The sequence below is a fragment of the Ornithorhynchus anatinus genome, chromosome 16 (genome assembly GCF_004115215.2).
Source record: "Ornithorhynchus anatinus isolate Pmale09 chromosome 16, mOrnAna1.pri.v4, whole genome shotgun sequence".
Classification (NCBI taxonomy): Eukaryota; Metazoa; Chordata; class Mammalia; order Monotremata; family Ornithorhynchidae; genus Ornithorhynchus; species Ornithorhynchus anatinus.
In genome coordinates, this window is record NC_041743.1 from 24,871,388 (window position 1) to 24,886,630 (window position 15,243).

The 15,243-nt window shown below is 50.0% G+C and overlaps 1 protein-coding gene across 1 annotated transcript in view; it reads left to right on the forward strand.

The window, feature by feature from the left end:
• Nucleotides 1–5,879: 5,879 nt before the first annotated feature.
• Nucleotides 5,880–15,243, forward strand: part of EIF3A (eukaryotic translation initiation factor 3 subunit A) — a 29,832-nt gene continuing 20,468 nt past the window's right edge. The window contains exons 1-6 of the mRNA XM_029080211.1: nucleotides 5,880–5,981; nucleotides 9,633–9,823; nucleotides 10,110–10,246; nucleotides 10,795–10,958; nucleotides 12,556–12,755; nucleotides 14,544–14,752. Coding sequence (XP_028936044.1) covers nucleotides 5,933–5,981; nucleotides 9,633–9,823; nucleotides 10,110–10,246; nucleotides 10,795–10,958; nucleotides 12,556–12,755; nucleotides 14,544–14,752 — 950 coding nt within the window. The 5' untranslated portion in view covers nucleotides 5,880–5,932. The remainder of the gene's footprint in view (nucleotides 5,982–9,632; nucleotides 9,824–10,109; nucleotides 10,247–10,794; nucleotides 10,959–12,555; nucleotides 12,756–14,543; nucleotides 14,753–15,243) is intronic.

Genomic DNA, 15,243 nt, shown 5'->3' on the forward strand with positions numbered 1-15,243 from the left:
CTGCCACGATAATGCAACAGCTCTGCTGGGAATGGAAAGTCAAACCACAACCTCCGTTATCCACAACGAATGAGCACGTATCTGCGATATCCGCGACATTAAGACACCGAGGAGGGTCGAACGAATGCACCAAGATTGGCTCCATGTCAGTGACTCACTTAGAGAAGCAGCGTGGCGCGGTGGAAAGAGCACGGGCTTTGGAGTCGGGGCTCATGAGTTCGAATCCCAGCTCTGCCCCTTGTCAGCTGTGTGACTGTGGGCGAGTCACTTCACTTCTCTGGGCCTCGGTTCCCTCGTCTGTAAAATGGGGATTAAGACTGTGAGCCCCATGTGGGACAACCTGATTCCCCTGTGTTTACCCCAGCGCTTAGAACAGTGCTCGGCACACAGTAAGCGCTTAACAAATACCAACATTATTATTATTATTACTCACAGATAGAGTCTGGTTGCAGCAAAACCGATTCCCGCTCCAACGATGCCTTTCGGCACCTCGGGAGTCAGACAAAAGTGACGCTAGCCAAAAACCTACACGACGCGGAAATCCAGCTAAACGAGACGCCAGACGGATCGTAGGACGGTGAAGCGGAAGAGGCCCGAGGTTAGGCAGGCCACACCCGAACCAGAACTTTTACGCGGCATTAAAAATATTTCATGGCCCCAAACGTGTCGTCGAGGCAGTTCTGCCGGATGATGGGGGGTTGGTTCGTTCATTCATTCACTCAGTCGTTATTTATGGAGCACTTACTGTGGGGGCAAAGCACTGTACTAAGCACTTGGGAGAGTACGATATCAGAATAAACGGACACATTCCCTGCCCACAGTGAACTTTTGTCCTTCTGCTCTGCCCCCCAGAGCTAACGCGGCCATTTCCAACCCCAACAGAAGTGAGCTCTGCCACTCACGACCACCTCACACGGGGCTCGCGGGCGTTTTGGGCCCTCCGTCAGCCACCTTCTGGGCCGAGGGAAAGACGGTCTACATTCGGTTTGGTGCCCCCGGGTTCGACCTCCCAGTGACAGCCTCCTAACGCAGCGTGGCGTTCGGATAAAATTTTATTTTCTTATTATTTCTCGAAGCTCCTGTTTATGTGCCCAGCCCTAGCGCCGTGCTATGTAATTCCCCCACCTCTGTGTTTAAGCGTTTCAAATGCTTCCATTATCCCTTTAATCTTGTATTAGTCACCGTCCACCCTGCTCTTCACCTCTCCCCATAAAACAGGTCCTCAAGCCTCCTCATGCTTTTTACTGCTCTCCTGGATGCATCTATATTCCTCTGATTTGGAAGGTGGTCCCCAACACCGAATTCCCCATCATGGCTCGGGAAGTCCTTTAGATACGGTGGGGCTCGAGTCCCTTGATGGAAAGCCACCGGGGAAATTAAATATGGACTAAATCTATAATGGTCATTTCGGCGAGGATTGGGGATTCGCTTCCCCTTTCCGAAAGCAATTTTCACCGCAAATGATTCTCTGTTGGCTGGCGCCGCTGTTTCATGATCACGGATCTACTGTGTCATTTCTTAGTTACAAGTTGAAGAGTTCAAGTTGGTCTCTGTACTTCTTTAAAGAAAAAGGAGAGCGCGGCAGGATCGCAGAAACGTCCTGGTTTTCTTAAGCGCTTACTCTGGGTCATCACCGTACTGAGCACGGGGATGGATACAAGCTAGTCAGGTTGGACACAGTCCACGTCCCACATTCATTCATTCAATCGTATTTATCGAGCGCTTACCGCGTGCAGAGCACTGTGCCAAGTGCCGGGGAGAGTACAACAGTTAAGGAGACGCATTCCCTGCCCGCATCGAGCTGACCGTCTAGAGGGGGAGACTGGACATTACTAGAAATGAATAATCGCAACATGGGGCTCGCAGTCCTAATCCCCATTTTCCAGACGAGGTAACTGAGGCACAGGGAAGGCAAGTGACTTGCCCAAGCTCACGCAGCAGACAAGTGGCAGGGCCGGATTAGAACCCAGGTCCTCGGACTCCCGGGTCCATGGTCGTTCCGCTAGGCCGTGCCGTTTCGTGGCCGTACCCGAAGACTGGTGCGGCAGATGTGAATGTCTCACTCGCGAGTATATTCAAGCCCCGTGTGTTCCTCAAGTTCCTCCTTAAAAATCCCTAACTAACCACCTCCCTGGATCAGGCCTAACTAACCGGTTTCCAGTCACCCATAGCGCACCGCTTTATTTTGGCTTATTCATGCCGATTCTTCATTCACTGCTTACTTTTGATGCCACCAGTTCTATGTTTTGCCTTGTTTTTGTGTTCCTATCGGATGTCAACCATCCATCGGTCCATCGACTGCGTTCACTGAGTGCCTGTGTGTGCCGAGAACCGTACTAAGCACTTGGGAGAGTATAAGAGAATTTATAATAATAATAATGTTGGTATTTGTTAAGCGCTTACTATGAGCAGAGCACTGAGCGCTGGGGTAGATCCAGGGGAATCAGGTTGTCCCACGTGAGGCTCACAGTTAATCCCCATTTTACAGATGAGGTCACTGAGGCCCAGAGAAGTGAAGTGACTCGCCCACAGTCACACAGCTGACAAGTGGCAGAGCCGGGATTCGAATCCATGACCTCCGACTCCCGAGCCTGGGCTCTTGCCACTGAGCCACGCTGCTTCTCCAATTGTGATCTCTCCCCTCAAAGAGCGTATACTCTTGCAAGGGAGAGACTCACTAAAATCAACTACAGATGGAAGGAAGCTAGCGTATAAAGTGATACAAAGAAGGGGTGGGAAAGGACAGTCCAAATGCTTACGGGACGTGGACGTACAGAAGTGGCAATTAAAGGGAAAAGAGTGAGGGGAGATGAAGAGGTTTTCAGGAAAGGCTTCCTGAGGATATGTGATTTCAGAAGGGCTTGGAATCGGGGAAGAGCAGGGGGCCGCCCCTTGGCCGAAGCTTCGAGCAGAACAGAGGCATGAGAAAGAGGTTCCCTCGTCAGTAAAATGGGGATTAAGACCGGACGTCCCACGCGGGCCATGGGCTCTGTCCCATCTGATGATCTGGTAACTCCCCCGGCACCAAACACCAACGTTATTATCAAATACAGTGCCTGGCACACAGTAAGTACTTAAATACCATTAACAAGAAAAAAAAGTTGGCGGCAGGAGAGATAAGGGGAGGTTGAGTGAGAGGCTGGATTATCTTTGCCGCCCGGCTCCCATTTTAACTGTCCGATTCTCAAAGGCAGGGACCTTATCTTTTCTTTTAATTACTTGCTCCAGGGCTCTGCTCCATAAATACGACTGATTGGATTTTTCACATTCGAAGCTTAGGGGAAAGAGCCCGGGGTTGGGAGTCAGAGGACGCGGGGCCCCGCTTCGCCACTTGGCCGCCGTGTGACCCTGGGCAAGTCACTTCACTTCTCTGGGCCTCGGTTACCTCACCTGGAAAGTGGGGGCTAAGGCTGTGACCCCCACGTGGGACCCCCCGATTACCTTCTAGTGACCCCAGCGCTGAGAAGGGCGCTTGGCACACAGAGTAAGCGCTTCATAAATGCCCTCGCCACCATAGTAAGCGCTTCAAAAATACCACGGTAATAATTAGTATTATGGCCTTATCTCATGGTAAGCGCTTCGCAAATACCACGATAATAATTATAATTACGGCCTTACCTCAGACTAATAATAATGTTGGTATTTGTGAAGCGCTTCCTACGTGCAGAGCACTGTTCTAAGCGCTGGGGTAGATAGAGGGGAATGAGGTTGTCCCCCATGGGGCTCCCAGTCTTCTTCCCCATTTTACAGATGAGGGAACTGAGGCCCAGAGAAGTGAAGTGACTTGCCCACAGTCACCCAGCTGACAAGGGGCAGAGTCGGGACTAATAATAATGATATCTTTTGTGAAGTGCTTACTATGTAAAAAGCACTGTTCTAATAATAATAATAATAATAATAATGTTGGTATTTGTTAAGCGCTTACTATGTGCCGAGCACTGTTCTAAGCGCTGGGGTAAACACAGGGGAATCAGGTTGTCCCACGTGGGGCTCACAGTCTTAATCCCCATTTTACAGATGAGGGAACTGAGGCACAGAGAAGTTAAGTGACTTGCCCACAGTCACACAGCTGACAAGTGGCAGAGCTGGGGGATACAAGGCGATCAGGTGGCCCCCCGTGGGGCTCCCAGTCTTCATCCCCACTTTCCAGATGAGGTCACCGAGGCCCAGAGAAGTGAGACTGGCCCAGGGTCACCCAGCTGACGAGCGGCGGGGGCGGGATTCGAACCCACGACCTCTGACTCCCCAGCCCGGCCTCTTGCCACTGAGCCCCGCCTCTTGCTCCTCGACTCTCTCGCAATTCCCCGCCGATGGCTGCATCGATTAAGGACGAGGGGTTATTTGTGAAGCGCTGACTCTGTGGCACAAGCCCTGCGCTAAGTGCTGGGGCAGGGTCGATCCGATCGGGTAAACTGAGGAGGGAGGGCTCGGTGTGACCCTGCACCCCGGCTTATGAAAACATAACCCAATCATCATCATAATAATGATGTTGGTATTTAAGCGCTTCCTATGTGCAGCGCACTGTTCTAAGCGCTGGGGTAGATACAGGGCCATCAGGTTGTCCCACGTGAGGCTCACGGTCTTCATCCCCATTTTACAGATGAGGGAACTGAGGCCCAGGGAAGTGAAGTGACTTGCCCACAGTCACCCAGCTAAGTGGCAGAGCTGAGATTCGAACCCATGTCCTCTGACTCCCGAGCCTGGGCTCTTTCCACTGAGCCACGCTGCTTCTCTGATAATAATGTTGGTATTTGTTAAGCGTTTACAATGTGCAGAGCACCGTTCTAAGCTCTGGGGTAGATACAGGGTGATCAGGTTGTCCCACATGAGGCTCACAGTTAATCCCCATTTTACAGAAGAGGACACTGAGGCACAGAGAAGTGACTCGCCCACAGTCACACAACTGCCAAGGGGCAGAGCGGGGATTCGAACCCATGACCTCTGACTCCCGAGCCCGGGCTCTTTCCACTGAGCCACGCTGCTTCTCTGATAATAATGTTGGTATTTGTTAAGCGTTTACAATGTGCCGAACACTGTTCTAAGCGCCGGGGTAGATCCAGGGTGATCAGGTCGTCCCACGTGAGGCTCACAGTTAATCCCCATTTTACAGATGAGGACACTGAGGCACAGAGAAGTGACTCGCCCACAGTCACACAACTGCCAAGGGGCAGAGCGGGGATTCGAACCCATGACCTCTGACTCCCGAGCCCGGGCTCTTTCCACTGAGCTACGTTGCTTCCCCTATATAATCATGCTGATAATCATAATATATGGGATCATAACAATCACGGGATTTAAGCGCTTACGATGTGCCAGAGCCCCCTTCGAAGCGCTGGGGTCCCCAGGGGGTCCCCCGTGGGGCTCCCGGGCTTCAGCCCCATTTTGCGGATGAGGGAACCGAGGCCCGGAGAAGCGACCGGCCCGAGGCCACCCAGCAGACGGGGGGCGGAGCGGGGATTCGAACCCACGGGCTCTCGCCACCGCGCCACGCTGCTTCTCGCAAGGAGAAGCGAGGGACGATGTCGCGTGAAACGTTTTAACCGACGGCGAGGGCCGGGGAGGCCGGCGGCAATGGCGGCAATGGCGGCAATGGCGGCTCGTCGTCGTCGTCGTCGTCGTCGGCGTCGTCGTCGGGCCAGGCGGCGCCACGTCAGCCGGCGCCGGTGACGCGAGCGCGTCGGGTTGACGTGCGCGCTCCCGCGCTCCCTCCCGCGCGGCGGCCCATCCGGGTCCCGGCGGGGGCGGGGCGGGGTCGGCGCCGGCGCGTTGGAGGGCGGCGGGGTCACGTGCGCGGGCCCTTTCCGGCCGGGTGGGTCGGGGCGTGTGGCGGTGCGCGTGCTGCCGGGCCGCCGCCGAGCCCGCCCAGGCCCCCGCGCGGGTCCCCGCTCTCCGACCAGGCCCCGGGCCCGGGCCCCCCCGCCCCAGCGCCGACATGCCGGCCTATTTCCAGAGGCCCGAAAATGCCCTCAAGCGGGCCAACGGTGAGTTGGGGCCGCCGCCGCCGCCGCCATGGCGGCCGCCGCCTGTGAGGTGGTGGGGCCGCCCGCCCGCCCGCCCGCCCGCCCGGCCTTGCTGCCTGCCTTGCTGCCTGCCTGCCTTCCTTCCTTCCTCCCGCCTCAGCCCCTCGCGCGGGAGGCGCCCGGCCGGCCCTCCGTCCGTCCGCCCGCCCGGCCCTCCGTCCGTCCGCCCGCCCGCCTCGGGGCCGGCCCGGCCCCGTCGCCGTCCTCCGGGGGCCGCTCCACCTCCCCCCGCCACCGGGGCCGGAAGGAACATGGCTCCCGGGGACAAAGCAGGCCGGCGCCCAGGCTCCACCTCCCGCCGGGCCTCGCACCCACCCACCCCTCCTCCTCCTCCTCCTCCTCCTCCTCCTCCTCCTCCTCCTCCTCCTCCCCCCTCCCCGCCGCACCCGGCCTCTTCCCTCACCCCCCCATTGCTCCAACGCTCCACCAACGACACCTCGAGCCCCCTAAAAACCCCCCGGCGAGCGGCGCCTCCCTTGGCTAGCGTTTATGGGGCGCTCACGCTGTGCAGAGCCCTGAGCGCTGGGAGGGGAGGGGAGAATTGGGCCACGGATAGGCGACGGGGGGGCAGACGTTTTCCAATTTATCGGAAAAGAAAACGGCGTCGCGGGAAACCTTTGGCCCCCGAAGGGGTGGGAAGGATTCCCCCGCCCTCCCTCAGTCGTGTCTCCGGGGGAAGAGCCCAGGCCGTGGGTTCGAATCCCGCCCCCGGTCTGCCACGTGCGACCTTGGACGAGTCGCTTCTCCGCGCCTCAGTTCCCTCCTCTGGAAACTGGGGATGTCTTAATAACGTTGGTATTTGTTAAGCGCTTACTATGTGCAGAGCACTGTTCTAAGCGCTGGGGGAGATACAGGGTCATCGGGTTTCAAGTGGGGCAACCCGATGACCTCCTCGCGCTTAGAAGAAGCACGCAGTAAGCGCTTAATAATAATGTTGGTATTTGTTAAGCGCTTACTACGTGCAGAGCACTGTTTAACAAATGCCAACGTTATTTTTACTAAGCTCTTGACATCGATTCTGGCGTTAATCTGGCCAAATTTACTGATAACGCAGCGTGGAGCGGCACATCGATTGGTAGATTAGAAAGAAAGGTGGAAAACCATAAAACTGTAGCTTTTACTAGAAGGCTCGATGCCCCCGAGGAGACTGTAGGATGAGCCTTTATCATTTCCAGATCTAACGTGCCGAACCGCAGGTAGTCACCGGATCGCACAAAAATGACATTTTCGATGAGTCTTGAACGGCGTCGCGTTAGTAAACGTTCAGTCTTCGTTTATGTGGAGGAGCTCGTAGGTGATTTTCCCTGCCGCCTGTTATGACCGTCGAGATGCCCGGGCTCTCGTTCGGCTGCAGAAACTTTAGAAAGTCTAGAGTGGTAAACGATCAAAATTTGGCCACTCCTAAATTGTACCGAGGCGGTGACCGGAGAAGTTTTAGATCACGTAGGAGAAAGGAGCAGAGCTGTACTTTAAACAGTTTCATGCTCAGGAGCTAAAGTTTGGGGAGCCATAAGGATAACTTGTTTAGGCCCCCCAAAATCCCATTTCCCATGTAAAACCTGTGGATTGAAGTTGAAGGACTTAGGCTGTTTGAATGGTTTCTTTTCCCGGGCCGAATTCAGCTTTAGAAAAGTCTAGGTGCCAGCCAGCGTTATCTGAAAGTAGATCTGCCTAAGCCCCATACCTTCAGTTTTGTGATTGCAAATGGTTTTAAAAAATCACCATGGTGGAAAAAATTTCCTTTTAAGGATTTTTTTGGAACACTCTGCTGTCCATTTACTTGGCAATACTATGAGGAAGTTGTGCCTTGTAAGAGCACTTAGTACAGCGCCTGGCACATAGCAAGTGCTTAAATTCCTTAAAAAAAATTGGAAATCAGACAGAATTTTGCCTGGAAAAATTTCATGACAAATACCTGATTTCCACCCCAGTCTTGCATTCCCCAAATCTTGTAGTTCCCGATATGATTTCCACCTCTCACCCCCCTCGCACTTGCATGAAAGCCCTCCCTTTTTTCCTTGCACCTGTTTGCCCAACTTGTCTCTGTAGTGAAATCCTGTCTAGACTTGTTTTATTGGTATCTTGTGAGCATTTTGGAAAGTAGGCCGTAGAGGCGGAATAAAATGACGGGTTAGGAACTGAAACCAAGTATATTGGATTGTATTCTCTGAATGGGCCAGGGAATCAAAACCTTTTAGGATAAAAAAGCTGGAATACCCTAACTACTCCCTTGGGGTAGGCCAGAACTTGACTCAAGCCCAGTCAGTAGTGAACTTGTCTTGCATTTTCAGTGAGGCTTTCGAGGTTTGTTTCAGATGAGTAATTTTTTTAATATCTCGGAGCCCGTGCGGTAGACCCAAGTTGTGTAATTCGGCATAACCAAGTTTAAAGCAAGTCTTTGGAGGATCTCACTTTACCAGTGGCCAACTCCGAGGATATTGAAAGACCTAGAAGTGAGATGGCTAGTACAAAACTACCAGTTGGCCGGTACTGTTCGCTAAGTCTTTTGGATTATGTATTTTAGTTTGCGAGCGCACACTGAAGTTGTTTGCGAATTGCGCTTGAGTCTGGGAAGAGTTTTTTTGGAGGACTCTGGCCTCCACGGCCCTGGGGGGAAAGAAGGGAGAAGGGGGTGATTGTGACTGAGTGCCAAACTGGCAGGGCAGCAGACACAGGAAGGCTCTTCCCAGAAACACACTGTACATCCTAAACCTCTCCTCTCATTATTTTTGCTGTTTTTGCCCTTGTAAAAACATAGAAGCGTAGACTCTAGAATAGAAGTTTAATAAATTGCAACTGAATAATAGTCTGTTTCTTATGACCTTAGTGAGCTGGAAATACGCTCCAAAATATGGATTTGTCTGTTTACCTATTTATCTATAGAAAGCAGACCGCTTCCCTTATGTGGCTAATATTCATCCGCTTAATTTCTTGGAAGTCAAATAACCCATCAGCCCATTAAAGCCTACGATTGGGTTGTGCATAGCGGCGCAGGGTGTAGGTAGCAGAGAAAAACATTCTATTCATCCAAAGTTATTTTAGTACTTACTGGCTTCTACCCTGTGGTTTCTTTGGGCCCAGTTCGGTGTGATTGCTCTGAGTTGTAGAAATGTTGTTTTTGTTTTCCGCAAGTCAGAATGGAAGTCCGGTGGAAGACGTGAGACTAGGAGGCAATTGAGTAGTGATAGTAGGTTCGTATTAAACTCGGAGCTGCAGTTACGAAGGCAAGTCACGGTGCGTGAAGGGATCTGGAAACTTTTGTGGTTAAATGAACTAAGATGAATTTAAGCGATCAGAATAATGGTTGATTTCCCTTTTTTCTGCCCCTGGGAAAAGAAAAGATAGGTGGGATTAACGATTACCTGCCACATGAGGCAGTCACCCCCCCCCCCCCCAAAACCCCTCTTTTTAATTCTGTATTGAGTTTTGTGCTAGAATCATAATTTTAGCCAGTATGGAGTTAATTTCACTTCAGTAATTATGGATTTGCGCTGTTGGTAAATCATTCTTCAGAATAAAGGAAATAAAGTTCTAAGTGGGGAATGTAAAATTTAGAAATGGAAGTCGTCCCGTGGCAGTAAGCAGTCGATTCACTCTGAATTTTGTTTACAGAGTTTCTCGAAGTTGGAAAGAAACAACCGGCCCTTGATGTTCTTTACGATGTTATGAAAAGTAAAAAACATCGAACATGGCAAAAGATACACGAACCTATTATGCTGAAGTACCTAGAGCTCTGTGTGGATCTTCGCAAGAGTCACCTGGCTAAGGAAGGATTATACCAGTACAAGAATATTTGCCAGCAGGTGGGAGTTGTGGAAAATGTTGGCTCATTTTTGACACTCACCTATTTGATAGGCCTTAAATGGTCACTCGGAGTTCCTGCCTTACCCCGTGGTTTTAAGATGTAACGTATGGTCCATGTATCGCAGCATAAGCTTTACGCTTCAGGACGTTTTAGGTTAATGGAATCCATCGGCGGTATCGAGCGCTTACCGTATGCAGAGCGTTGTAGTAAGCGCTTGGGAGAATACGGTACGATAGAATTGGTAGACTGAAAAGACATTTCAGGTGATTTGGTTTTTTTTCTAGGTGAACATCAAATCCTTGGAAGATGTAGTTAGGGCCTATCTGAAGCTCGCGGAAGAGAAAACAGAAGCTGCTAAAGAAGAATCCCAGCAGATGGTCCTAGATATAGAAGATCTGGATAATATTCAAACTCCAGAGAGGTAAAGGGAATAAATCTATAATACTTTTGGGATAGCAGTCTGTTTTAGCTGGCCTTGCTAAAGTAGGCCATTATCAAGTGTCAGGATTTTCAACAGTGGTGCCCAGAGGAAAGAGCACCGGCTCGGGAGTCAGAGGACTTGGATTCTAATTCTGGCTCTGCCCCTTGGCTGTCGTGTGACTGGGCAGCTCTCTTAACTTGTTTGTGCCTCAGTTACCTCATCTGTGAAATGGGGATAAAATACCTGTCCACCCCCTTAAACTGTGAGCCACCTATGAAACGGGGATGGAATCCGAGTCCCAGCGTTGGGCAGAGAGTAAGCATTTCTCAGCTACCACAATCTTCCCATAGAAAAATCTTCCCAGCTTAACATACTGTGCTGTTAACAGACACCATGGTACGGTTTAGATGCGGAAAAAGTGGAAGTTGCATAGAAATTAATAGTTGTGGAAGTTAGGACCTCCATTGGTGACCGGTAATTTCAGAAGGTGGCATAGCCTGAGAAAGTGGGAAGTCATGTTTAACGAAACTTTTCCTTCTGATTCGTAGTGTGCTCTTGAGTGCCGTAAGCGGTGAAGATACTCAGGATCGTACCGATCGACTGCTTCTGACTCCTTGGGTTAAATTTCTGTGGGAATCCTACCGCCAGTGTTTGGACCTTCTTCGAAACAATTCTAGAGTGGAGCGCCTCTACCATGATATTGCCCAGCAAGGTGAAACAAGAATAGGGAATTGGGAAGCATTTGTTTCACGTTTCCAATATTAAAATATATCGGGATCCTGTTTATAACAGGGCTTGGGGTTGTTAAAAAAATTGGCATCCATACGATCGGGGCCGTAATAGTTTGAGTTCTCTTTCTCAAGTCCCAGAATTTGCAGAGTGGGGAAGAGGAGAGGCTTGAGGAATTAGTTTTCCCTGTCAGTATCCTTGAGGAAAGTATTGCCTGGCCCTTAAACTGAAAACAGAGAGATGGTTATTTTATTCGCCAAACTTTCGTGCGTAACCCAAACCCAGTACAACAAGAAAGCACTTGATAAACCCTAAACGTGACATCTCCATTTTGTAGGTGAGGAGCAGATGAGCTGGGGCTATAACTCAGGACTTCTCCGCTCACATAAATGGATCGCGTTTCAAGTTGCAGGCACTTAAGGATCTATTTAGTGAGAGAAAAATAACCCTTTACACAACCTGCACATCAGACCTCAGTGATAGTCGTTCAGCTTGTCGTCTTTTGTGGGAAATGAGGCTGAGTACATTGTAGTATAATATGGTTAACTGAATCAGATTTCTGGGCATTTTATCAAGCAATTCCCCTATTTCTGGTACCCTAGGTAATGTCACCACTTAATGGAATTATGAGCATCTTAATGCACTTATCTTAGAGGCCCTGTCAGATGGCAGCGGGGAGACGATCAGCAGCAATAACTGAGGGCCAGGAGACCGATCGAGGTCATGGAAAGCTTACCCCTGCTCACCTCTTCGTGTCCCCCGACTGAGCCGGAGAAAGAACCAGTTCCCCATTGCAGCTTCTTGCATCTGAAGCTCTCGCTTCTTGGGGAGAGCTGCAGGAATGATTTGTTTAGTTAGACGCTCCAGTTGTACATCCAAGAGTTTTGGATCACTTTGGTTGATTTAGGTTTCAGGCCAGTGAGTTAACCAACTTATTTAAGGCCAAATGGGACACCAGGTATTAGGGGGAATGACACTAACTTGGAAGTGATTCTGTACCTTCATACCCTGTAGTACAGACCTGGATCCTTTGGGGGGAAAAGAGCCCAAATACTTTTATGAGGTACCAGGGAAAATCAGCTGAAATACTTTAAAACAGAGTATCATTTCTTAGAATCCTTAATAAACTTTTGCTAAAAATTTGGAACGAAGCCACACCCAACTGCCTTGTGATTCAGACTTAAGAATGTTTTCTCTACAGCATGTGTTCGTTCCCTGAAAATATGAAATTTTGCCATGGGCTGCCATTTGTAAATGGACCACGTGAACCTGGAGACCCAAATGTAGTTTAAGGAAATTGCGTAGGAATAATAGAATGTTTCCTTACAGGACTTTTAGGTTTTGTATTCCACTGTAAGATTGGCTTTCTGGGCGATCTGTATGCCCCTTGAGAGTATACAGGCGACTGTTGTTTTGCTCAGAGGCGGAATATGTGAGGGTTCCCCTTCCAAATGAGCTCCTCTCTCTTCCTAGAAAGCTTACTGTGGTTTAACGGTGTATCGGCCTAAACGATGTGCCCTTCGAAATCGAAACGCCTGGCGCCGATGAAAAGAAGTTAACTCATCTTTCTAATCCTCCAGCTTTCAAATTTTGCTTGCAATATACCCGGAAGGCCGAATTCCGTAAATTATGTGACAACCTGCGGATGCATTTAACTCAGATCCAACGCCACCACAATCAGAGTACCGCAATCAATCTCAATAATCCCGAGAGCCAGTCGATGCATCTGGAAACGCGACTCGTGCAGTTGGACAGTGCCATCTGCATGGAACTCTGGCAGGTAGGTGGGGAGGGGGTTTATACGGTGTCCCGGGGAGAACGGGGCCTGTGAAAAACTGACGCCCGTTTGGCAGCAGACTCTGAATTCCAGAGTAGTCAGTCGGTAGATTTACTAGTGCGATGACTCATAGGTGAGGAATAAACCCCGCTCTGACTCCAACAGTATGCGTGGCAAAAGCCACCGACGGGAGCGGCCGTGCTTCGGTCGTCACGTTTATTGAGTCCTCGCTGGGTGCAGAGCACTGTGCTAAACCTCTTGGGACAGTGCAGTAGAGCACGATAGGTAGGCACGGTCCCAGCCCACGAGTTGCAGCCCAGAAGTGGGGAGTCAGGCATTAATAGAAGGAAGTTCCCGATCTGTTCATAAGGGCTGTGGCGCCGAGGATGGGGTGACTATCGAGTGCCCAAAGAATACAGTCCCAAGTGGAAAGGTGCGGAAGGGAGGAGGTGTTTAATCAGGGAAGGCCTCTTGGAGGAGATGTGTGACCCTTAGGGCTTTGAAGGTGGGGAGAGTGGCGGTCTGGTGCATACGGATGGGGAGGGAGTGGCAGGCTGCGGGGAGGACTGGGGGAAAGGGCAAGCCGACGAAATAGACGAGATGGAGGTACGGTGAGCAAGCCGGCACTGGAGGAGCGAAGAGCGTGGGCTGGGTTGGGATAGATGCGAGGTAAGGTAAGAGGGGCCAAGCTGCTTTAAAGCCAATGGTAAGGAGTTTCTCTTTGGTGTGGAGGTGGGTGGGCAACCACGGGAGGTTCTTGAGCAGCGGGGAGATGTGGACTAAGCGTATCTCTTTAGAAAAATGGATCTGGGCGGTGGAGTTGAAGTATGGACCGGAGTGGGGAGAGACAGGAGGCAGGGAGGTCAGCAAGGAGGCTGATAATGGAAATCAAGTGGGACAGGATAAGTCCTTGCCTCTTGCTGATAAACTCTGGCAAGTCAGTTCCATATCTGGCTTCTTTATTAAAAAAAAAAAAATCTACAAAGTTTCTTTCTCTTGCACTTAGCGTGCTAACGGTTTTGTTTTTTTTCTGATTTCCTGATGAAGTGTAATTTGGCTAAAAATCAGCTCAAGTCTATTGAGGGAAGAGAAGGGAAAACAAGATTGATCTTTCAAGTGTCCTTTGGACTTCGTTGGTAAATATACCTCTGTTTTTCAAAAGTGAGAAGCAGCGTGGCGTGGTGGAAAGAGCCCGGGCCTGAGAGTCAGAAGACCTGGGTTCTAATCCCAGCTTGGCCGCCTCTCTGCCGTGTGACCATGGGCAAGTCCGTGTGCCTCAATTAACTCATCTGTAAAATGGGATTAAGACTGCGCCCCACATGAGGCATGGAATGCATCCAACCTGATGATCTCGTATCTACCCTAGTGCTTCCTGCAGTACCTGGCACATAGAAAGCACTTTACAGATGCCATTAGAATAAAATTCTCCTTTCGAGTAGGGGTTCGGAAACGACTCGACGGCACTTAATAATCATAAAAAAAAAATCATTCAGCAGTGATCTTAAATGATTAGACTTGACGTTTTTCCAGTGGTAGGATTGCCTGAGATAGAACACCTGAATGACCGAGTCTGCTGTCAAACAGTGGATGAGCTCTTGTCCCGAGAGCCTATGGGGAAAAAATCGATACGGTGGTAATGGCGCGCATAGTTTTAGTTTGCCTTTGTGTGATTCTGAGCGAATGCTGTAACCTTTTTTTAATACGTGTTTTAATTAACGAATACTGAATTATAATTATCCTCACAAATGACAAGGCTAAAAAAAGTTGGGGGCTTTTTTTTTTCCCTTCTAGGAAGCTTTCAAAGCAGTGGAAGATATTCACGGGTTATTTTCCCTGTCTAAAAAACCTCCTAAACCCCAACTGATGGCTAATTACTATAACAAAGTGTCGACTGTCTTTTGGAAATCTGGGAATGCCCTTTTCCACGCATCCACTCTCCATCGACTTTATCACCTGTCCAGAGAAATGAGAAAGAATCTCACTCAGGAAGAGATGCAAAGGTGAGATTTTTCTGTAGACCTTACCTTCTAACTTAATTGGTTAAAATGTTTTTAAAGCCAGTAGAACAACTTTGTTTAAGAAGCAGTGTGGCCTAGTGTATGGGCCTGGAAGTCAGAAGGACCTGGTTTCTAATCCCAGCTCTGTCACTTGTCTGCTGTGAGACCTTGGGTGAGTCACTTAACTTTTGGGCCTCAACGACCTCATCTCTGAAAGGACCAACTTCCTAAATAGCCAGTCTCAAAGATGCGGAGAAGTATTTCTTGATAAGCGCATGCACATCCCTGCGCTTTCTTTTCTATTTCAGTTATCGACATCTTTTCCAGATGGAGAGCTTGTAAATTGTTAATTGAATTAGGCTCCTATGGTTTGGGGCAGCAGGTAGTAAACACTGGGAAATACATAACGTTGACTGTAGAAAATGAGTCGAACCTCATAAATTTCAAGTCTTTAGAGACGTCACTGAAGTCTACATTGAGTATTGCTCCAAAAT